The sequence below is a fragment of the Coturnix japonica genome, unplaced genomic scaffold (assembly GCF_054131305.1).
Source record: "Coturnix japonica strain WE unplaced genomic scaffold, WE-NBRP24 Scf060, whole genome shotgun sequence".
NCBI classification, from domain to species: Eukaryota; Metazoa; Chordata; class Aves; order Galliformes; family Phasianidae; genus Coturnix; species Coturnix japonica.
The window spans coordinates 34,227-57,425 of record NW_028188963.1 but is presented as its reverse complement, the minus strand read 5'-3'; the positions used below and the strand labels follow the sequence as shown (position 1 = coordinate 57,425).

Here is a 23,199-nt window from a genome sequence, read left to right as displayed (position 1 = left end):
AATAAAATGAGGGGTGGGCAATATAATGGGGGGGCACCATAATATGGGGGGGGGCAATAAAATGAGGGGTGGGCAATATAATGGGGGGGCACCACATATATGGGGGGGGGCAATAAAATGAGGGGTGGGCAATATAATGGGGGGCACTATAATATGGGGGGGGGGCAATAAAATGGGGGGGTGGGCAATAAAATGGGGGGGCACCATAATATGGGGGGGGGCAATAAAATGGGGGTGGGCAATATAATGGGGGGGGCACCATAATATGGGGGGGGGCAATAAAATGGGGGGGGGCACCATAATATGGGGGGGGGCAATATAATGGGGGGGGGCACCATAATATGGGGGGGGGCAGTAAATAGGGGGGGGGGCCATATAATGGGGGGGGAACCATAATATGGGGGGGGGCAATAAAATGGGGGGTGGGTAATAAAATGGGGGGGGCACCATAATATGGGGGGGGCAATAAAATGGGGGGTGGGCAATATAATGGGGGGCACTATAATATGGGGGGGGGCAATATAATGGGTGGGCAATATAATGGGGGGCACCATAATATGGGGGGGGGCAATAAAATGAGGGGTGGGCAATATAATGGGGGGCACTATAATATGGGGGGGGGCAATAAAATGGGGGGGTGGGCAATAAAATGGGGGGGCACTATAATATGGGGGGGGGCAATAAAATGGGGGGGTGGGCAATAAAATGGGGGGGCACCATAATATGGGGGGGGGCAATAAAATGGGGGGGTGGGCAATATAATGGGGGGTACTATAATATGGGGGGGGCAATAAAATGGGGGGGGGCAATATAATGGGGGGGTGGGCAATATAATGGGGGGGGCACCATAATATGGGGGGGGGCAATAAAATGAGGGGTGGGCAATATAATGGGGGGGCACCATAATATGGGGGGGGGCAATAAAATGAGGGGTGGGCAATATAATGGGGGGGCACCATAATATGGGGGGGGGCAATAAAATGAGGGGTGGGCAATATAATGGGGGGCACTATAATATGGGGGGGGGGCAATAAAATGGGGGGGTGGGCAATAAAATGGGGGGGCACCATAATATGGGGGGGGGCAATAAAATGGGGGGGTGGGCAATATAATGGGGGGTACTATAATATGGGGGGGGCAATAAAATGGGGGGGGTGGGCAATAAAATGGGGGGGTCAATATTTTGGGGGGGGGGATCAAAGTGGGGTGGGGGGGGGCTCAGAGTGGGGGGGGTCAATACGTGAGTTGGGGGGGCTGTAAAATGGGGGGGGGTCTGAAATTGGGGTGGGGGGTCTTAATAAATGGGGGGGGGCAATTAATGGGGGGGGGTCTGAAGTTGGGGTGGGGGGGTGTTAATAAATAGGGGGGGGGTAATAAATGGGGGGGGAACCAAAAGTTGGGGGGAACCAAAGTGCTGTGGGTGCAGTTGATGGGGGGGACCCAATAGTGGGGTGCACTGTGTCACATGGGGGACCCAAAATGAGGTGGGACCCAAAATGGAGGAGGGGGAAAATGGGGCTAAAAAGGGGAAAATTGGGGCTTTTTTAATTGGTTTTTATTTTTTAATGGTTTTTATTGGTTGTTTCTTGTAGGAACGTGGAGAAGATCCGGGGGAACCTGAAATGGTAGGAAAAATAAACCAAATTTGACCAAAATCCTTGAAATTTACCCCAAAATTTGCCCCATTTTTAATGTTTCAATGTAGCCAAAATTTAACCAAAATCTCCCAATTTTGCCCCATTTTTAACCCCATTTTTAACCAAAATCCCCCAAATTTTCCCCAATTTTACCCAAATTTGACCAAAAACTTCCAAATTTACCCCATTTTTAACTAAAATCTCCCATATTTATCCAAACTTTTGACTGAAATTTGACCAAAATCCCCCAAATTTACCCCAAAATTTGCCTCATTTTTAATATTTTAAAATACCTCAAATTTACCCAATTTTAATCTCAAATTTGACTAAAATCCCTTAAATTTACCCCAAGATTTGCTCTATTTTTAATCTATCAAAATAGCCAAAATTTGCCCTAATTAAAACCCCATTTTTAACCAAAATCTCCTGAATTTACACCAATTTTAGCCTGAAACTTGACCAAAATCACCTGAATTTACCCCATTTTTAACTCAAATCTCCTAAATTTGGCCCAAATCCCCCAAATTTAAGCCAATAATACCCCATATTTAACCCCATTTTTAACCAAAATCCCCTAAATTTACCCCAAATTCAGCCCCAAATTTGACCCAAACCCCCCACATTTACCTCATTTTTAACCAAAATGCCCTAAATTCGTCCCTATTTAGACCCAAATTTGACCAAAATCCTCCAAATTTACCCCAAAATTTGTCTCATTTTTAATGTTTTAAAATACCCCAAATTTTCCGAATTTTAACCTCAAATTTGACTAAAATCCCTTAAATTTACCCCAAGATTTGCTCTATTTTAAATCTATTAAAATAGCTCGAATTTAGCCCAATTTTTAACCCAAATTTGACCAAAATCCCCCAAATTTATCCCATTTTTAACCAAAATCCCCCAAATTTGCCCCAAATTTGCCCAAAATCTCCTAAATTTATGCAGATTTTACCTTAATTAAAACCCCATTTTTAACCAAAATCTCCTGAATTTACACCAATTTTAGCCTCAAACTTGACCAAAATCACCCGAATTTACCCCATTTTTAACTCAAATCTCCTAAATTTGGCCAAAATCCCCCAAATTTACCCCAATATTACCCCATATTTAACCCCATTTTTAACCAAAATCCCCTAAATTTACCCCAAATTCAGCCCCAAATTTGACCAAAACCCCCCACATTTACCTCATTTTTAACCAAAATGCCCGAAATTCGTCCCTATTTAGACCCAAATTTGACCAAAATCCTCCAAATTTACCCCAAAATTTGCCTCATTTTTAATGTTTTAAAATACCCCAAATTTACCCAATTTTAACCTCAAATTTCACTAAAATCCTTCAAATTTACCCCAAAATTTACTCTATTTTTAATCTATCAAAATAGCCAAAATTTGCCCTAATTTTTAACCTAAATTTGACCAAAATCCCCCAAATTTATCCCATTTTTAACCAAAATCCCCCAAACTTGCCCAAATTTGACCAAAATCTCCTGAATTTATCCAGATTTTACCTTAATTAAAACCCCATTTTTAACCAAAATCTCCTGAATTTACACCAATTTTAGCCTCAAACTTGACCAAAATCACCTGAATTTACCCCATTTTTAACTCAAATCTCCTAAATTTGACCAAAATCCCCCAAATTTAAGCCAATATTACCCCATATTTAACCCCATTTTTAACCAAAATCCCCTAAATTTACCCCAAATTCAGCCCCAAATTTGACCAAAACCCCCCACATTTACCTCATTTTTAACCAAAATGCCCGAAATTCGTCCCTATTTAGACCCAAATTTGACCAAAATCCTCCAAATTTACCCCAAATTTGCCTCATTTTTAATGTTTTAAAATACCCCAAATTTACCCAATTTTAACTTCAAATTTGACTAAAATCCTTCAGATTTACCCCAAAATTTGCCCTATTTTTAATCTATCAAAATAGCCAAAGTTTGCCCTAATTTTTAACCCAAATTTGACCAAAATCCCCCAAATTTATCCCATTTTTAACCAAAATCCCCCAAATTTGCCCCAAATTTGACCAAAATCTCCTAAATTTATCCAGATTTTACCTTAATTAAAACCCCATTTTTAACCAAAATCTCCTGAATTTACACCAATTTTAGCCTCAAACTTGACCAAAATCACCTGAATTTACCCCATTTTTAACTCAAATCTCCTAAATTTGACCAAAATCCCCCAAATTTACCCCAATATTACCCCATATTTAACCCCATTTTTAACCAAAATCCCCTAAATTTACCCCAAATTCAGCCCCAAATTTGACCAAAACCCCCCACATTTACCTCATTTTTAACCAAAATGCCCTAAATTTGTCCCTATTTAGACCCAAATTTGACCAAAATCCTCCAAATTTACCCCAATTTTAGCTCAAGTTTGACAAAAAATACCCATTTTTTCCCCCAAATTGACCAAAATCTCTTAAAATTACCCCATTTTCTTTCTTTCAGGTTCCACCACATGGAGCAGGTGAAGGTGAGTGGGGGGGGGAGGGGGTGAATTTTGGGCTCATTTCATGCGATTTTGGGTCTTTTGGGTTTAATTTGGGTTGATTTTTGTCCAATTTTGGGCTGATTTGGGTCATTTTAGGGTTGATTTGGGTCATTTTAGGGTTGATTTGGGTCATTTTGGGGTGAATTGGGTCATTTTGGGTTGATTTGGGCTGATTTTGGGGTGTTATGGTTCATTTTGGGGTCATTTTAAGGTGTTTTGGGTCATTTTGGGGGTGATTTTGGGGTAATTTTAGGGCCATTTTGGGTTGATTTTGGCTCATTTTGGGGTAATTTGGGGTATTTTGGCTCATTCTGGGTAATTTTGGGGTAATTTGGGGCTATTTTGGGGTCATTTTGGGCTGATTTGGGTGATTTTTGGGTCATTTTAGCCCCATTTTGGGTTGATTTTGGCTCATTTTGGGGTAATTTCGGGTATTTTGGCTCATTCTGGAGGCGTTTTGGGCTGTTTTGGGCTAATTTTGGGGTTATTTGGGGCCAATTTGGGTTATTTTCTGGGTCATTTGGGCCATTTTAGGGGTAATTTGGGGTCATTTTAGGCCCATTTTGGGTTAATTTGGGCTCATTTTAGGGATGATTTGGGTCATTTTGGGGTGAACTGGGTCATTTTTGGGCTGATTTGGGCCATTTTGGAGGTGATTTGGGGTCATTTTTGGCCCATTTTGGGTTGATTTGGGGTGGTTTCGGGCTATTTTGGCTCATTCTGGGTCATTTTGGAGTAATTTGGGGCTATTTTGGGGTCGTTTTAGGCCCATTTTGGGTTGATTTGGGTCATTTGGGGGCCATTTTGGGTTAATTTCAGGTTATTTTGGGCTGATTTGGATCATTTTAGAGCTGATTTGGGTCATTTTGGGGTGAATTGGGTCATTTCTGGGGTGATTTGGGGGTGTTTTGGGTCGGTTTTGGGGTCATTTAGGGGCCATTTTGGGTAAATTTCGGGTTATTTTGGGCTGATTTGGATCATTTTAGGGGTGATTTGGGTCATTTTGGGGTGAATTGGGTCATTTTTGGGGTGCTTTGGGGGTGTTTTGGGTCGGTTTTGGGGTCATTTTGGGTTAATTTCGGGTTATTTTGGGCTGATTTGGATCATTTTAGGGGTGATTTGGGTCATTTTGGGGTGTATTGTGCTCATTTTAGGGCCATTTTGGGTTGATTTGGGTCATTTTAGGGGTGATTTGGGCCATTTTGAGCTGTTTTGGGCCATTTTGGGGCTGATTCAGGTCATTTTGGTGTTGATTTGGGTCATTTGGGGGCCATTTTGGGTTGATTTCGGGTTATTTTGGGCTGATTTGGGTCATTTTGGGGTGTTTTGGGGTCACTTAGGACCATTTTGGGGTGTTTTGGGCTCATTTTGGGGAGTTTTAGGCCATTTTAGGGGTGATTTGGGTCATTTTGGGGTGATTTGGGTCATTTTGAGGTAATTTTGGGGTGTTTTGGCTCATTTTGGCCTGTTTTGTTCCCATTACTTCACCTTTTTGCCCAATTTATGCTGATTTTGCCCCAATTTTAGGCTCCCCGTTCCCCCCCCCCGGTGCTTCGGGAGCTGCCGCTGCTCAGACGGAACATGGAGGAGCTGCACCAGCTGCTGGGGGGGGCACAGCAACAGGCACTGAGACTGGGTACAGATATAGGGGATTTGGGGTAAAATAAGGGGATTTAGGGCAAATTTGGGTTAAAATAGGGCATTTTGGGGTCAAATGAGGCATTTTGGGGGCAAATTGGGGGGATTTTGGGGGGTGGATTTGGGGGATTTAGGGGGATTTGCTGGGGGGGGACAGCAACAGGCACTGAGGCTGGGTAAGGATTAATGGGGTTTGGGGTAAAATAAGGGGATTTAGGGCAAATTGGGGTCAAATTGAGTTTTTTGAGGTCAAATGGGGGGATTTGAGGGGGTTTAGGGGGGATTTGGGGTAAAATGGGGGGATTTGGGGGTAAAATGGGGGGATTTGGGTTGTTTCAGGGTAAAATGGGGGGATTTGGGGTAAAATGGGGGGATTTGGGTTGTTTCGGGGTAAAATGGGGGGATTTTGGGGTAAAGTGGGGGGATTTTGGGGTAAAATGGAGGGGATTTGGGGTCATTTTGGGGTAAAATGGGGCATTTTGGGATTCACTTGGGGGGGATTTATGGAGATTTGCTGGGGGGGGGCCAGCAACAGGCACTAAGGCTGGGTACGGATATAGGGGATTTGGGGTAAAATATGGGGATTTAGGGCAAATTGGGGTAAAATTGAGTTTTTTGGGGTCAAATGGGGGAATTTGGGGGGGATTTAGGGGGATTTGCTGGGGGGGCACAGCAACAGGCACTGAGGCTGGGTACGGATATAGGGGATTTGGGGTAAAATATGAGGATTTAGGGCAAATTGGGGTCAAATGGGGCATTTTGGGGTAAAATGGGGCATTTTGGGGTCAAATGGGGCATTTTGGGGTCAAATGGGGGGATTTTGGGGTCCATTTGGGGGGGATTTTGGGGGGATTTAGGGGGATTTAGGGATTCTGGGGGGGGCACAGCAACAGGCACTGAGACTGGGTGAGGATATAGGGGATTTGGGGGAAAATATGGGGATTTAGGGCAAATTGGGGTAAAATAGGACATTTTGGGGTCAAATGGGGCATTTTGGGGTCAAATGGGGCATTTTGGGGGGGATTTATGGGGATTTGCTGGGGGGGGCACAGCAACAGGCACTAAGGCTGGGTATGGATTAATGGGATTTGGGGTAAAATAAGGGGATTTAGGGCAAATTGGGGGGAATTAGGGTTAATTGGAGGGTAAAATGGGGCATTTTGGGGTCAAATGGGGTGATTTTGGGGTCCATTTGGGGGGGATTTGGGGGGATTTAGGGGATTTAGGGATTCTGGGGGGGGCACAGCAACAGGCACTGAGACTGGGTACAGATATAGGGGATTTGGGATAAAATATGGGGATTTAGGGCAAATTGGGGTAAAATTGAGGTTTTTGGGGTCAAATGGGGGGATTTGGGGTCAAATGGGGCATTTTGGGGGGGATTTATTGGGATTTGCTGGGGGGGGCACAGCAACAGGCACTGAGCCTGGGTACGGATATAGGGGATTTGGGGTAAAATATGGGGATTTAGGGCAATTTGGGGTCAAATGGGGCATTTTGGGGGTGGATTTGGGGTGGATTTGGGGGACTTAGGGGGATTTGGGGGCAAATAGGGGGGAGATTGGGGCATTTTGGGGTAAAATGGGGGGATTTGAGGGGATTGAGGGGGGATTTGAGGTAAAATGGGGGGATTTGGGTCGTTTTGGGGTCAAATGGGGCATTTTGGGGTAAAATGGGGGGATTTGGGGTAAAATGGGGGGATTTGAGGTAATTTGGGGGGATTTAGGGTAAAATGGGGGGATTTGGGTTGTTTTGGGGTAAAATGGGGGGATTTGCGGTAATTTGGGGGGATTTTGAGGTAAAATGGGGAGATTTGAGGGGATTTAGGGGGGATTTGGGGTAAAATGGGGCATTTTGGGGTAAATTGGGGGGGATTTGGGGTCAAATGGGGGGATTTGGGGCATTTTGGGGTAAAATGGGGGGATTTGGGGTAATTTGGGGGGATTTAGGGTAAAATGGGGGGATTTGGGTCGTTTTGGGGTAAAATGTGGGGATTTTGGGGTAAATTGGGGGGATTTAGGGGGAATTGGGGGGGATTTAGGGTAAAATGGGGGGATTTGGGTCGTTTTGGGGTCAAATGGGGCATTTTGGGGTAAAATAGGGGATTTGGGGTAAATTGGGGGGATTTAGGGGGAATTTGGGGGGATTTAGGGTAAAATGGGGGGATTTGGGTTGTTTTGGGGTCAAATGTGGGGATTTTGGGGTAAATTGGTGGGATTTGGGGGTCAAATGAGACATTTTGGGGTAAAATGTGGGGATTTGGGTGTAAAATGGGGGGATTTGGGTCGTTTTGGGGTCAAATGGGGCATTTTGGGGTAAAATAGGGGATTTGGGGTAAATTGGGGGGATTTAGGGGTAATTTGGGGGGATTTAGGGTAAAATGGGGGGATTTGGGTTGTTTTGGGGTCAAATGTGGGGATTTTGGGGTAAATTGGTGGGATTTGGGGGTCAAATGAGACATTTTGGGGTAAAATGTGGGGATTTGGGTGTAAAATGGGGGGATTTGGGTCGTTTTGGGGTCAAATGGGGCATTTTGGGGTAAAATGGGGGGATTTGGGGTAAATTGGGGGGATTTAGGGGATTTAGGGGGATTTGGGGTAAATTGGGGGGATTTAGGGGGAATTGGGGGGGGATTTAGGGTAAAATGGGGGGATTTGGGTCGTTTTGGGGTCAAATGGGGGGATTTTGGGGTAAAATGAAGGGATTTGGGGTAAATTGGGGGATTTGGGGGTCAAATGGGGGGATTTGGGGGATTTAGGGGGATTTGGGGTAAATTGGGGGGATTTGGGGTAATTTGGGGGGATTTGGGGTAAATGGGGGAAATTTGGGGTAAATTGGGGGGATTTAGGGGGAATTGGGGGGGATTTAGGGTAAAATGGGGGGATTTGGGGCATTTTGGGGTAAAATGGGGGGATTTAGGGGTAATTTGGGGGGATTTAGGGTAAAATGGGGGGATTTGGGTCTTTTTGGGGTCAAATGTGGGGCTTTTGGGGTAAATTGGGGGGATTTGGGGGTCAAATGAGACATTTTGGGGTAAAATGTGGGGAATTTAGGGTAAAATGGGGGGATTTGGGGGTAAAATGGGGGGATTTGGGTCGTTTTGGGATCAAATGGGGCATTTTGGGGTAAAATGGGGGGATTTGGGGTAAATTGGGGGGATTTAGGGGGAATTGGGGGGGATTTAGGGTAAAATGGGGGGATTTGGGTTGTTTTGGGCTCAAATGTGGGGATTTTGGGGTAAATTGGTGGGATTTGGGGGTCAAATGAGACATTTTGGGGTAAAATGTGGGGATTTGGGTGTAAAATGGGGGGATTTGGGTCGTTTTGGGGTCAAATGGGGCATTTTGGGGTAAAATAGGGGATTTGGGGTAAATTGGGGGGATTTAGGGGTAATTTGGGGGGATTTAGGGTAAAATGGGGGGATTTGGGTTGTTTTGGGGTCAAATGTGGGGATTTTGGGGTAAATTGGTGGGATTTGGGGGTCAAATGAGACATTTTGGGGTAAAATGTGGGGATTTGGGTGTAAAATGGGGGGATTTGGGTCGTTTTGGGGTCAAATGGGGCATTTTGGGGTAAAATGGGGGGATTTGGGGTAAATTGGGGGGATTTAGGGGATTTAGGGGGATTTGGGGTAAATTGGGGGGATTTAGGGGGAATTGGGGGGGGATTTAGGGTAAAATGGGGGGATTTGGGTCGTTTTGGGGTCAAATGGGGGGATTTTGGGGTAAAATGAAGGGATTTGGGGTAAATTGGGGGATTTGGGGGTCAAATGGGGGGATTTGGGGGATTTAGGGGGATTTGGGGTAAATTGGGGGGATTTGGGGTAATTTGGGGGGATTTGGGGTAAATGGGGGAAATTTGGGGTAAATTGGGGGGATTTAGGGGGAATTGGGGGGGATTTAGGGTAAAATGGGGGGATTTGGGGCATTTTGGGGTAAAATGGGGGGATTTAGGGGTAATTTGGGGGGATTTAGGGTAAAATGGGGGGATTTGGGTCTTTTTGGGGTCAAATGTGGGGCTTTTGGGGTAAATTGGGGGGATTTGGGGGTCAAATGAGACATTTTGGGGTAAAATGTGGGGAATTTAGGGTAAAATGGGGGGATTTGGGGGTAAAATGGGGGGATTTGGGTCGTTTTGGGATCAAATGGGGCATTTTGGGGTAAAATGGGGGGATTTGGGGTAAATTGGGGGGATTTAGGGGGAATTGGGGGGGATTTAGGGTAAAATGGGGGGATTTGGGTTGTTTTGGGCTCAAATGTGGGGATTTTGGGGTAAATTGGGGGGGATTTGGGGGTCAAATGAGACATTTTGGGGTAAAATGGGAAGATTTGGGGCATTTTGGGGTAAAATGGGGGGATTTGGGGTAATTTGGGGGGATTTGGGGTAAATGGGGGAAATTTGGGGTAAATTGGGGGGATTTAGGGGGAATTGGGGGGGATTTAGGGTAAAATGGGGGGATTTGGGGCATTTTGGGGTAAAATGGGGGGATTTAGGGGTAATTTGGGGGGATTTTGAGGTAAAATGGGGGGATTTGAGGGGATTTAGGGGGGATTTGGGGTAAAATGGGGGGATTTAGGGTAAAATGGGGCATTTTGGGATCAAATGGGGGGATTTTGGGGTAAAATGGGGGGATTTGGAGCATTTTGGGGTCAAATGTGGGGATTTTGGGGTAAATTGGGGGGATTTGGGGGTCAAATGAGACATTTTGGGGTAAAATGTGGGGATTTGGGGGTAAAATGGGGGGATTTGGGTCGTTTTGGGGTCAAATGGGGCATTTTGGGGTAAAATGGGGGGATTTAGGGGGAATTGGGGGGGATTTAGGGTAAAATGGGGGGATTTGGGTTGTTTCGGGGTAAAATGGGAGGATTTGGGGGTAAATTGGAGGGATTTTGGGGGTAAAATAGGGGAATTTAGGGTAAAATGGGGGGATTTGGGGGTAAAATGGGGGGATTTGGGTCGTTTTGGGATCAAATGGGGCATTTTGGGGTAAAATGGGGGGATTTAGGGGGGATTGGGGGGGATTTAGGGAAAAATTGGGGGATTTGGGTCGTTTCGGGGTCAAATGGGGCATTTTGGGGTAAAATGGGGGGATTTGGGGTAAATTGGGGGGATTTGGGGTAAATTGGGGGGATTTGGGGGTAAAATGGGGGGATTTGGGTCGTTTTGGGGTCAAATGGGGCATTTTGGGGTAAAATAGGGGATTTGGGGTAAATTGGGGGGATTTAGGGGGAATTTGGGGGGATTTAGGGTAAAATGGGGGGATTTGGGTTGTTTTGGGGTCAAATGTGGGGATTTTGGGGTAAATTGGTGGGATTTGGGGGTCAAATGAGATATTTTGGGGTAAAATGTGGGGATTTGGGGTAAAATGGGGGGATTTGGGTCGTTTTGGGGTCAAATGGGGCATTTTGGGGTAAATTGGGGGGATTTTGGTGGTAAATTGGGGGGATTTAGGGGGAATTGGGGGGGATTTAGGGTAAAATGGGGGGATTTGGGTCATTTTGGGGTCAAATGGGGCATTTTGGGGTAAATTGGGGGCATTTGGGGTTAAATGGGGGGGAGTGGGGGTAAATTGGGGGTAAAATGGGGCAAATTGTGGGGTTTGGGGGTAAATTGGGGGGAAATTTGGGGTAAATTGGGGTAAAATGGGGGGATTTGAGGGGATTTAGGGGGGATTTGGGGTAAAATGGGGCATTTTGGGGTAAATTGGGGGGGATTTGGGGTCAAATGTGGGGATTTTGGGGTAAAATGGGGGATTTGGGGTTATTTTGGGGTAAAATGGGGGGATTTGGGGTCAAATGGGGGGATTTTGGGGTAAAATGGGTGGATTTGGGTTGTTTTGGGGTAAAATGGGGGGATTTGGGGGTAAATTGGAGGGATTTTGGGGGTAAAATAGGGGAATTTAGGGTAAAATGGGGGGATTTAGGGGTAAAATGGAGGGTAAAATGGGGCATTTTAGGGTAAAATGGGGGGATTTGGGGGCATTTGGAGGGGATTTGGGGTATTTTAGGGGGCTTTTGGGAGGACATTTTGGGGTAAATTTGGGTGATTTCGGTTCATTTTGGGGTCATTTTGGGTCATTTTGGGGTCATTTGGGTCTCATTTTGGGTCATTTTGGGGTTATTTGGGGTCATTTTGGGGTAATTTAGGGTCATTTTGGTTCATTTTAGGGTTGTTTGGGGCCATTTTGGGGTCATGTGGGGTTATTTGGGGTGATTTAGGGTCATTTTGGGGTGATTTAGGGTCATTTTGGTTCATTTTGGGGTGATTTAGGGTCATTTTGGTTCATTCTAGGGTTGTTTGGGGCCATTTTGGGGTTATTTGGGGCCATTTTGGGGTTGTTTGGGGCCATTTTGGGGTTATTTGGGGCCGTTTTGGGGTCATGTGGGGTTATTTGGTATGATTTAGGGTCATTTTGGTTCATTTTGGGATGATTTAGGGTCATTTTGGTTCATTTTGGGGTGATTTAGTGCCATTTTGGGCTCCTTGTGGCGGCCATTTTGGATGGGCTCATTTGGCTCCGCCCCTTTTCCCACAGAGGCCGAGTTGGGGGCGGGGCTACAGCGCCGGGGGGCGGGGCTTAACCGAGTGCATCGACTGCTCCTATTGGCTGAGGCAGCTGACAGTCAAAGGAAGCAGCTGAAGGCGGCACTTCCTGTCCCGCCCCCACTTCCGGGGTAAGCCGGAACTTCCTGTTTGCGGGGGGGCGGGACTTCCGGGGTGGGCGTGGCTTCTAAATGCAGGGCTCTGATTGGCTGCAGGCCGGGGGTGGGCGTGGTTTCTAAATGCAGGGCTCTGATTGGCTGCAGGCCGGGGGTGGGTGTGGTTTAATGCAGGGCTCTGATTGGCTGCAGGCCGGGGGTGAGCGTGGTTTCTAAATGCAGGGCTCTGATTGGCTGCAGGCCGCTGGAGGCGGAGCCAGAGCTGGAGGCGGCTGTCGCCATGGGAACAGAACCGGAAGTGCTGGTGAGTGGGAGGGGCCTGGCTTCCTATTGGCTGTTGGCTTTGATGTCAATCAATGGGTAGCCCCGCCCCCATGGCTAAGCCTGCCTTCCTATTGGCTGTCAGCTTCAATGTCAATCAGTGGGTAGCCCCGCCCCCAGGACTAGTCCTGGCTTCCTATTGGCTGACGCTGTGGCCCCGCCCCCTCCAGGCAGCGACTCGCACCCTCTGCCGGATGCGGGAGGAAGCCATGATGGAAATGACGAAGCCACGCCCACTTCCGGAGTAAGCCCCGCCCCCTCACCTGTCAATCATCCATTGCTAATTATGTGCCTCATTTACATCATTAACTAATCATATGCTAATTAGTTATTATTTTCTTTTAATTAATGATTAATTAGAGTGTTCTTGGTGCGTTTCTGGTTAACAATCTGTTCTCTCACTAATTAAGGATGAATTTTAATTAATTAATTTTAATTTAATAATATTTAATTTAATGTTTAACTTAGTAATATTTGATTTAATAATAAAATAAATTAAAAAACAATAAATATTATTAAAATAATAATAAATAATAAATTTAGCTTTATTTAATTTAATTAAATAATTAAAATTAAGTAATTTTAACTAATTCTAATTAATCTTTACTAATTAAGGATTAATTAAGGATTAAGATTTGATGAGCTAAGAATGGAGACTTGATTAAGAGTTAATTAATGCTAATTATCATGTTAATTATTTATATTAATTAGTTATATCATGTTAATTGTCATTAATTACCCACAGGAAGCAGCGGCTGATGGCGGCATCCAACCACCAATGGCTGCAGGCGGCTCAGGTATGACCTCACTTCCTGTCCCACTTGTGACGTCACTTCCTGTCCACATGACATCACTTCCTCTTGCCATGACATCACTTCCTGCCTCGATGACGTCACTTCCTGTCTCCATTATATCACTTCCTGTCTCTATGACATCACTTCCTGTATTGATGGTGTCACTTCCTACCTCCATAACACTTCCTGTCATCATGACGTCACTTCCTGCTCCTATGACATCACTTCTTGCCTCCTGACATCACTTCCTGTCTGACGTCACTTCTTGTCTATGACATCACTTCCTGCCTCCGTCACGTTACTTCCCATCTCCATGAAGTCACTTCCTGTCTCCATAACATCACTTCCTGTCTCCATGACATCACTTCCTGTCTCCATGATGTCACTTCCTGTCTCCATTACATCACTTCCTGCCTCTGACGTCACTTCTTGCCTCCGTGATGTCACTTCCTGTCTGGATGATGTCACTTCCTGACTATGTCATCACTTCCTGTCTTGGTGACGTCACTTCCTGCCTCCATTACATTCCATGACATCACTTCCTGCCTCCATGACGTCACTTCCTGTCTCCATGACGTCACTTCCTGTTCTGATGACGTCACTTCCTGTCCAGGAGCTCCTTGGCCGCCATTCCCCGCGCTCTGTGCTGTGGGCTCTGAGTCACATGATCAAGGAATCCATCCGGGAGCTGCAGGCCCCGCCCAGGTGGGCGTGGTCACAGGGATCAGCCAATCAGGGGGCTGGGGTCAGCCAGGGGGCGGGGCCAGAGGAAAAGGGGCGGGGCTAAAGTGGGATGGGCCAATCAGGAGGCAGGGGTTAGACTGGGGGCGTGGTCAGAGGGAAAGGGGTGGGGCCAAGGGGTGAGCAGCCAATGGGAAGGCATGGTAGAAAGGGGGCGGGGTTAATGGGGGGCGAGGTCATTGAGTGGGCGGGGCTTAGGGGTGAACAGCCAATGGGAAGGCAGGGTGGAAAGGGGGCGGGGCCAAAGGAAATGGGGTCGTTGAGGGGGCGGGGCCAATGGGTGAGCAGCCAATGGGAAGGCAGGGTGGAGACAAAGGGGGGCGGGGTCAATGGGGGGCGGGGCTAAGGGTGAGCAGCCAATAGGAAGGCAGTGTGGGTAATGGGGCGGGGACATTGAGGGGGCGTGGTCAATTGGGGGCGGGGCCTGTGGATTGCGGCCAATCAGGATGAGGGGGCGGGGCTTATAGGGGTGCAGCCAATGGAAGGCAAGGATTTAATAGAGAGGGCGGGGCTATAGCGGTACTGTGACCTATGGGGGTAGGGTCTGGTCTTGTGGGCGGGGCTTATGCTAATCGGGGGGCTCTGATTGGGTTTTGATCCGCCAATAGGAGTGAGGACATTGAGCCCAATGGGGAGCAGGAAGCTCCGCCCACCATAGAGACCCTCATTAAGGTGGGGTATGGGGGGGGGGGGATCTATGGGGCTGGGACCCACATCTATGGGGCTGGGGGGGGATCTATGGGGCTGGGGGGCAGTTATGGGGCTGGGTGGGGTAGTTATGGGGCTGGGACCCACATCTATGGGGCTGGGGGGGGATCTATGGGGCTGGGGGGCAGTTATGGGGCTGGGTGGGGTAGTTATGGGGCTGGGACCCACATCTGTGGGGCTGGGGGGGATCTATGGGGCTGGAGGGCAGTTATGGGGCTGGGGAGGGTAGTTATGGGGCTGGGACCCACATCTATGGGGCTGGGGGGGATCTATGGGGCTGGATGGGGTAGTTATGGGGTTGTAGGGGAATCTATGGGGCTGGGGGGGATCTATGGGGCCTGGGGGGCAGTTATGGGGCTGGGACTCACATCTATGGGGCTGGGGGGGCTTCTATGGGGCCAGGGGGGCAGTTATGGGGCTGGGACCCACATCTGTGGGGCTGGATGGGGGATCTATGGGGCTGGGTGGGGTAGTTATGGGGCTGGGGGGAATCTATGGGGCCTATTGGGGGGTATTTATGGGGTTGGGGGGGAATCTATGGGGCCTGGGGGGCAGTTATGGGGCTGGGGGGAATCTATGGGGCTGGGGAGCCATTCATAGGTTTCTTATGGGGGTTACTTATGGGGTTGGAAGGGCTTCTATGGGGCTGGGGGGGGGGGTATTTATGGGGCTGGGGTGGGATCTATGGGGTTGAGGGGAATCTATGGGGCCAGAGGGGCAGTTATGGGGTTGGGGGGGGGTACTTATGGGGCTGCGGGGGCAGTTGTGGGGCTGGGGGGGCAGTTGTGGGGCTGAGACCCACATCTATGGGGCTGAGGAGGGCAGTTATTGGGCTGGGGGGGTATTTATAGGGTCCTTATGGGGGTTAGTTATGGGGCTGGAAGGGCTTCTATGGGGCTGGGGGGGTCAATAAAGGGTGTAGTGAAAGCAAAGACCTCATTAGCTATGCAAATATGTTAATTAATGCTAATTAATAGGATTGTTGGAACACAGTGGGGGGGCTTTGGGCCCTGGCCCACCCCATAGCGACTCGGCTGCCCCACATGAGACAACGACTGCGGGAGATACAGGAACAGATGGGGGAGGAGACGAGGTCTGACCCATAAGTGACACCCCCAGCCCCATAAGTGACCACATAGACCCATAAGTGACCCCATAGACCCATAAGTGACACCCCCAGCCCCTTAAGTGACCCCATAGACCCATAAGTGACCCCATAGACCCATAACTGCCCCCCCAGCCCCATAAGTGACCCCATAGACCCATAAGTGACATCTCAGACCCATGAGTGACCCCATAGACCCATAAGTGACACCCCCAGCCCCATAAGTGACCCCATAGACCCATAAGTGACACCCCCAGCCCCATAAGTGCCCCCCCCCCAGCCCCATAAGTGACCCCATAGACCCATAACTGCCCCCCCCAGCCCCATAACAGCCCCATAACCACCCCCCCCATGTCCCCCCAGGTTGCCCCTATTGGCTGCAGCTCTGGGGGGGGTCCGGGCTTCTCTTTTGGGGGGGGTCGGCTCCTTAAAGGGGCAGCGTCCCCTATTAAACGACCCCCCCACCCCACAACGGCAATGGGAGCAATTGAAGAGGAAGGTGGTGAAGGGACGAGTTCATGTGGTAAATGGGGGGGGGGGGGTTAATATGGGGGGGGGGATATGGGGTTATGGGGGGGATATGGGGTTATGGGGTTCCTATGGGGGTCCTGGGGGGGTTTATGGGGGTCTTAAGGGGGGTTATGGGGTTATGGGGGGGGAATATGGGGTTATGGGGGGTCCTGGGGGGGGGTATATGGGGGTCCTATGGGGGTTATGGGGGGTATATGGGGGGGGAATATGGGGTCTATGGGGGGGGCTATGGGGTTATGGGGGGGGGCTATGGGGTCTATATGGGGGAGGTTGGAGTCCAAGGGGGTTTATGGGGGTCCTGAGGGGGTTTATGGGGGTCTTAAGGGGGGTTATAGAGGTCCTGTGGGGGTGGGGGGGGGTTTATGGGGGTCCTGGGGGGGGCTATGGGGTTATGGGGGGGGATATGGGGCTATGGGGGGGATATGGGGTTCCTATGGGGGTCCTGGGGGGGTTTATGGGGGTCTTAAGGGGGGTTATGGGGGTCTATGGGGGGGGAGGGGTTAATTTGGGGGGGGGGGATATGGGGTTATGGGGGGGAATATGGGGTTATGGGGGGGATATGGGGTTATGGGGGGGGATATGGGGTTATGGGGTTCCTATGGGGGTCCTGGGGGGGTTTATGGGGGTCTTAAGGGGTTGGGGGTCATAATGGGGACTTATGGGGGTCCTGGGGGTGGGATATGGGGGTCCTAAGGGGGGTTATGGGGGTCCTGGGGGGGAGATATGGGGGTCCTGGGGGGGGGTATGTGGGTGGGGGGTTGGGGGTCTTAAGGGGGGTTATGGGGGTCCTGGGGGGGTTTATGGGGGTCTTAAGGGGGGATATGGGGTTATGGGGGTCCTGGGGGGGGGATATGGGGTTTCTATGGGGGTCCTGGGGGGGGCTATGGGGGTCCTATGGGGATCTATGGGGGGGTAATATGGGGTCTATGGGGGGAGATATGGGGTTATGGTGGGGGATATGGGGTTATGGGGGGGAATATGGGGTCTATATGGGGGGATATGGGGTTATGGGGGGGATATGGGGTCTATATGGGGGGATATGGGGTTATGGGGGGGGATATGGGGTCTATATGGGGGGGATATGGGGTTATGGGGGGGGATATGGGGTTATAGGGGGGATATGGGGTCTATATGGGAGGTTATGGGGGGGATATGGGGTCTATATTGGGGGGGATATGGGGTTATAGGGGGGATATGGGGTTATGGGGGGGGATATGGGGTTATGGGGGGGGATATGGGGCTATGGGGGGGATATGGGGTTCCTATGGGGGTCCTGGGGGGGTTTATGGGGGTCTTAAGGGGGGTTATGGGGGTCTATGGGGGGAGGGTTAATTTGGGGGGGGGGATATGGGGTTATGGGGGGGGATATGGGGTTATGGGGGGATATGGGGTTATGGGGGGGGATTAGGGGTTATGGGGGGGGATATGGGGTATATATGGGGGGGATATGGGGTTATGGGGGGGATATGGGGTCTATATGGGGGGGATATGGGGTTATAGGGGGGATATGGGGTTATGGGGGGGATATGGGGTTATGGGGGTGGATATATGGGGTTATGGGGGGGATATGGGGTTATGGGGGGATATGGGATTATGGGGTGGGATATGGGGTGATGGGGGGGATATGGGGTTAATGGGGGGGGGATATGGGGTTAATGGGGGGGGGATATGGGTTTATGGGGTTCCTATGGGGGTCCTGGGCAGGGCTATGGGGGATCTATGGGGGGGGAATATGGGGTTATGGGGGGGATATGGGGCTATGGGGGGGATATGGGGTCTTTATGGGGGTCCTGAGGGGGTTTATGGGGTTATGGGGCGGCTATGGGGTTATGGAGGGGCTGGGGGGTCCTGGGGGGGGTATATGGGGTTCCTATGGGGGTCTTTATGGGGGGGGGGGTTGGGGTCCAAGGGGTTTTATGGGGGTCCTGGGGGGGGATATGGGGGTCTATATGGGGGGGGGGTGGCTTATGGGGGTCTATGGGGGTCTTTATGGGTTGGGGGTCTTAATGGGGACTTATGGGGGTCCTGGGGGGGGTTTATGGGGGTCTATGGGGCTGGGGGGGTTTATGGGGGTTATGGGGGGGATATGGAGTCTATATGGGGGGGGGGTTGGGGTCCAAGGGGGTTTATGGGGGTCCTGGGGGGGGATATGGGGGTCTATGGGGGGGGGGGGGGGGTTTATGGGGGTCCTGGGGGGGATATGGGGGTCTTAATGGGAACTTATTGGGGCCCTAGGGGGGGTTATGGGGGTCTATGGGGCTGGGGGGGGGCTATGGGGGTTATGGGGGGGGATAGGGGGTTATGGAGGGGGATATGGGGTTATAAGGCTCCTATGGGGGTCCTGGGGGGGTTTATGGGGGTCTTAAGAGGTGTTATGGGGAGGGATATGGGGTTATGGGGGGCTGGGGGGTCCTGGGGGGGTGATATGTGGGTCCTATGGGGATCTATGGGGGGGGAATATGGGGTCTATGGGGGGGGATATGGGGTTATGGGGGGGGCTATGGGGTCTATATGGGGGAGGTTGGAGTCCAAGGGGGTTTATGGGGGTCCTGAGGGGGTTTATGGGGGTCTTAAGGGGGGTTATAGGGGTCCTATGGGGGTGGGGGGGGGTTTATGGGGGTCCTGGGGGGGGATATGGGGTTATGGGGGGGAATATGGGGCTCCTATGGGGGTCCTGGGGGGGTTTATGGGGGTCTTAAGGAGGGTTATGGGGGTCTATGGGGGGGGGTTAGTTTGGGGGGGTTATGGGGGGGGAATATGGGGTCTTTATGGGGGGGGTATGGGGTCCAAGGGGGGTTATGGGGGTCCTGGGGGGGGATATGGGGGTCTATGGGGTGGGGGGGGGGGTTTATGGGGGTCCTGGGGGGGATATGGGGATCTATGGGGCTGGGGGGGGACTATGGGGGTTATGGGGAGGATATGGGGTTATGGGGGGGGATATGGGGTTATGGGGGGGGATATGGGGTCTATATGGGGGGGATATGCGGTTATGGGGGGGGATATGGGGTCTATGGGGGGGATATGGGGTTATGGGGGGGATATGGGGTCTTTATGGGGGTCCTGAGGGGGTTTATGGGGGTCTTAAGGGGGGTTACGGGGTTATGGGGCGGCTATGGGGTTATGGGGGGGCTGGGGGGTCCTGGGGGGGGTATATGGGGTTCCTATGGGGGTCTTTATGGGGGGGGGGTTGGGGTCCAAGGGGTTTTATGGGGGTCCTGGGGGGGGATATGGGGGTCTATATGGGGGGGGGTGGCTTATGGGGGTCTATGGGGGTCTTTATGGGTTGGGGGTCTTAATGGGGACTTATGGGGGTCCTGGGGGGGGGTTATGAGGGTCTTAAGGGGGGTTTTGGAGGTCCTATGGGGGTCTAAGGGGGGGGGGGGGTTTATGGGGGTCTATAAGGGGGGATATGGGGTTATGGGGGGGGGTTGTGGGGTCCAAGGGGGTTTATGGGGTCCTGGGGGGGTATATGGGGTCTTTATGGGGGTTTATGGGGGTCTTAAGAGGGGTTATGGGGTTCTTTATGAGTTGGGGGTCTTAATGGGGACTTATGGGGGTCCTGGGGGTGGGATATGGGGGTCTATGGGGGATGGGGGGGTTTATGGGGGTCTGTGGGGGGGGATATGGGGTTATGGGGGTCCTGGGGGGGTTTATGGGGGTCCTGGGGGGGGATATGGGTTTCCTATGGGGGATGGGGGGGGTTTATGGGGGTCTATGGGGGGGAGATATGGGGGGCTATGGGGGGGGTTGTGGGGTCCAAGGGGGTTTATGGGGGTCCTGGGGGGGGGGGTTAATTTGGGGGGGGGGGGCTATGGGGTTATGGGGGGCTATGGGGGTTATGGTGGGGGGGAATATGGGGTCTTTATGGGGGGGGGTTGGGGTCTAAGGAGGTTTATGGGGGTCCTGGGGGGGGGCTATGGGGGTCTATGGGGTGGGGGGGGTATATGGGGTTCCTATGGGGGTCCTGGGGGGGCTATGGGGGTTTTATGGGGATCTATGGGGGGGGATATGGGGTCTATATGGTGGGGGTTGGGGTCTAAGGGGGTTTATGGGGGTCCTAAGGGGGTTTTTGGGGCTTCTAATGGGGTTTATGGGGGGTCCTGGGGGGGTTTATGGGGGTCTATGGACCTGGGGGGGGTTGTTTCTTTATTGGGGGGGGGCTGTTGATTTTGGGGTTAAAAAGGTGGATTTTGGTGCAGCTGAAGCAACAGCGAAACCTGAGGATCCTCATTGGGAACAATGGAACCAGCAGCGAGAGGATCTTAAAGGGACAGGACAGGGTGAGACCCCCCCCATATATGGACCCCCCCCATATAGAGACCCCATATATAGAGACCCCCATATAGAGACCCCCCATATAGAGACCCCCCCCATATAGAGACCCCTCCCATATATGGACCACCCCCATATAGAGACCCCCCCATATATGGACCACTCCCATATAGAGACCCCCCATATAGAGACCCCCCATATAGAGACAACCCCATATAGAGACCCCCCATATAGAGACCCCCCCCATATATGGACACTCCATATAGAGACCCCCATATAGAGACCCCCCTCATATAGACCCCCCTCATATAGACCCCCCATATAGACCCCCCCATATAGAGACCCCCCATATAGAGACCCCCCATATAGAGACCACCCCATATAGAGACCCCCATATAGAGACCCCCCCATATAGAGACCCCCCGTATAGAGACCCCCCCCATATAGAGACCCCCATATAGAGACCCCCCCATATAGAGACCCCCATATAGAGACCCCCATATAGAGACCCCCCATATAGAGACCCCCCCCCATATAGAGAACCCCCATATAGAGACCCCCATATAGAGACCCCCCATATAGAGACCCCCCATATAGAGACCCCCATATAGAGACCCCCCATATAGAGACCCCCCATATAGAGACCCCCCCCCATATAGAGACCCCCCCATATAGAGACCCCCCATATGGAGACCCCTCATATGGAGACCCCCCATATAGAGACCCCCATATAGAGACCCCCCATATAGAGACCACCCATATAGAGACCCCCATAGAAACCCCCAGGACCCCAAAGCCCCCCCAGGACCCCCATATAGACCCCAAGACCCCCATAAATCCCCTTAGGACCCCTATATGGACCCCAAATCCCCCCAGGACCCCCAAAGCCCCCCCCAAAGACCCCCATAAACCCCCCAAGACCCCCATAACCCCCCCTTAGGACCCCTATATGGCCTCAAATCCCCCCCAGGACCCCCAAAGCCCCCCCAGGACCCCCATATAGACCCCAAGACCCCCATAACCCCCCCTTAGGACCCCTATATGGACCCCAAATCCCCCCCAGGACCCCCATATAGACCCCAAATCCCCCCCAGGACCCCCATATAGACCCCAAATCCCCCCCAGGACCCTCATATAGACCCCAAATCCCCCCCAGGACCCCCATATAGACCCCAAGACCCCCATAAACCCCCCTTAGGACCCCTATATGGACCCCAAATCCCCCCCAGGACCCCCATAAACCCCCCCAAGGACCCCCATATAGACCCCAAGACCCCCATATAGCCCCATAGGACCCCATTATAAACCCCCATAGGACCCCATTATAAAGCCCCCCCCCCATTAAACCCTATTACCCCCCCCCTTCATTCCAGATCCGTGCCGCAGCAGCCGCCATTGCTGCTCTCCCATTGGCTGTTGAGGAAAAGGGGCGGAGCTTGGGGGGGGCATTGGGAGCAATGGCAGCACTGGGACCACCCACAGCGCCCCCCCCCACCCCGGGGTGAGTCCTATAGGATCTATGGGGTCTTATAGGATCTATGGGGTTTCTATGGGGTCTTATAGGATCTATGGGGTTTCTATGGAGTCCTATAGGATCTATGGGGGTTTATAGGGTTTTTATGGGGTCTTATAAGATCTATGGGGGTTTATAGGGTTTTTATGGGGTTTATAGGATCTATGGGGTTTATAGTATCTATGGGGTTTCTGTGGGGTCCTATAGGATCTATGGGGTCTTATAGGATCTATGGGGTTTTATAGGGTTTTTATGGGGTCTTATAGGATCCATGGGGTTTTTTAGGGTTTTTATGGGGTCCTATAGGATCTATGGGGTTTATAGGGTTTGTATGGGGTCCTATAGGATCTATGGGGTTTATAGGGTTTCTATGGGGTCTTATAGGATCTATGGGGTGTATAGGGTTTGTATGGGGTCCTATAGGATCTATGGGGTTTATAGGGTTTGTATGGGGTCCTATAGGATCTGTGGGGCTTATAGGATCTATGGGGTTTTTATGGGGTCTTATAGGATCTATGGGGTTTATAGGGTTTTTATGGGGTCCTATAGGATCTATGGGGTTTATAGGATCTATGGGGTTTATAGGGTTTCTATGGGGTCTTATAGGATCTATGGGGTTTATAGGGTTTCTATGGGGTCCTATAGGATCTATGGGGTGTATAGGGTTTGTATGGGGTCCTATAGGATCTATGGGGTGTATAGGGTTTGTATGGGGTCCTATAGGATCTATGGGGTTTATAGGGTTTCTATGGGGTCCTATAGGATCTATG

The 23,199-nt window shown here is 50.6% G+C and overlaps 1 protein-coding gene across 14 annotated transcripts; it reads left to right on the top strand.

Annotated features, from left to right (window-relative positions):
- Positions 1-1,506: 1,506 nt before the first annotated feature.
- Positions 1,507-22,481, top strand: LOC146751920 (HAUS augmin-like complex subunit 5). 14 transcript variants are annotated; one of them, XR_014941095.1, is made up of 13 exons: positions 1,507-1,625; positions 4,105-4,129; positions 5,675-5,783; positions 12,253-12,459; positions 12,685-12,748; positions 12,851-13,009; positions 13,511-13,562; positions 14,173-14,264; positions 14,909-14,972; positions 15,986-16,101; positions 16,477-16,636; positions 20,844-20,924; positions 22,290-22,362. XR_014941095.1 is itself a non-coding variant. In XM_085533387.1 (13 exons), exons 2-13 carry the CDS (start codon positions 4,115-4,117, stop codon positions 22,419-22,421), a joined length of 1,116 nt encoding a protein of 371 aa, XP_085389513.1. In that variant the 5' UTR covers positions 1,507-1,625; positions 4,105-4,114; the 3' UTR covers positions 22,422-22,456. The 14 variants fall into 14 exon arrangements, 10 of the variants coding, with proteins under 10 accessions (XP_085389513.1, XP_085389510.1, XP_085389514.1 ...); XR_014941094.1 differs by having other exon boundaries at positions 12,667-12,748; XM_085533387.1 differs by having other exon boundaries at positions 12,321-12,459; positions 12,667-12,748; positions 12,936-13,009; positions 22,290-22,456.
- The last annotated feature ends 718 nt before the right edge of the window (positions 22,482-23,199 follow it).

Coding starts and splice junctions, on each gene's coding strand:
- LOC146751920 (XM_085533381.1), top strand. Junction 14,265..15,985: donor GAGCTGCAGGCCCCGCCCAG/GTGGGCGTGGTC, acceptor GCTAATTAATAG/GATTGTTGGAACACAGTGGG. Junction 20,925..22,289: donor TCTTAAAGGGACAGGACAGG/GTGAGACCCCCC, acceptor CCTTCATTCCAG/ATCCGTGCCGCAGCAGCCGC.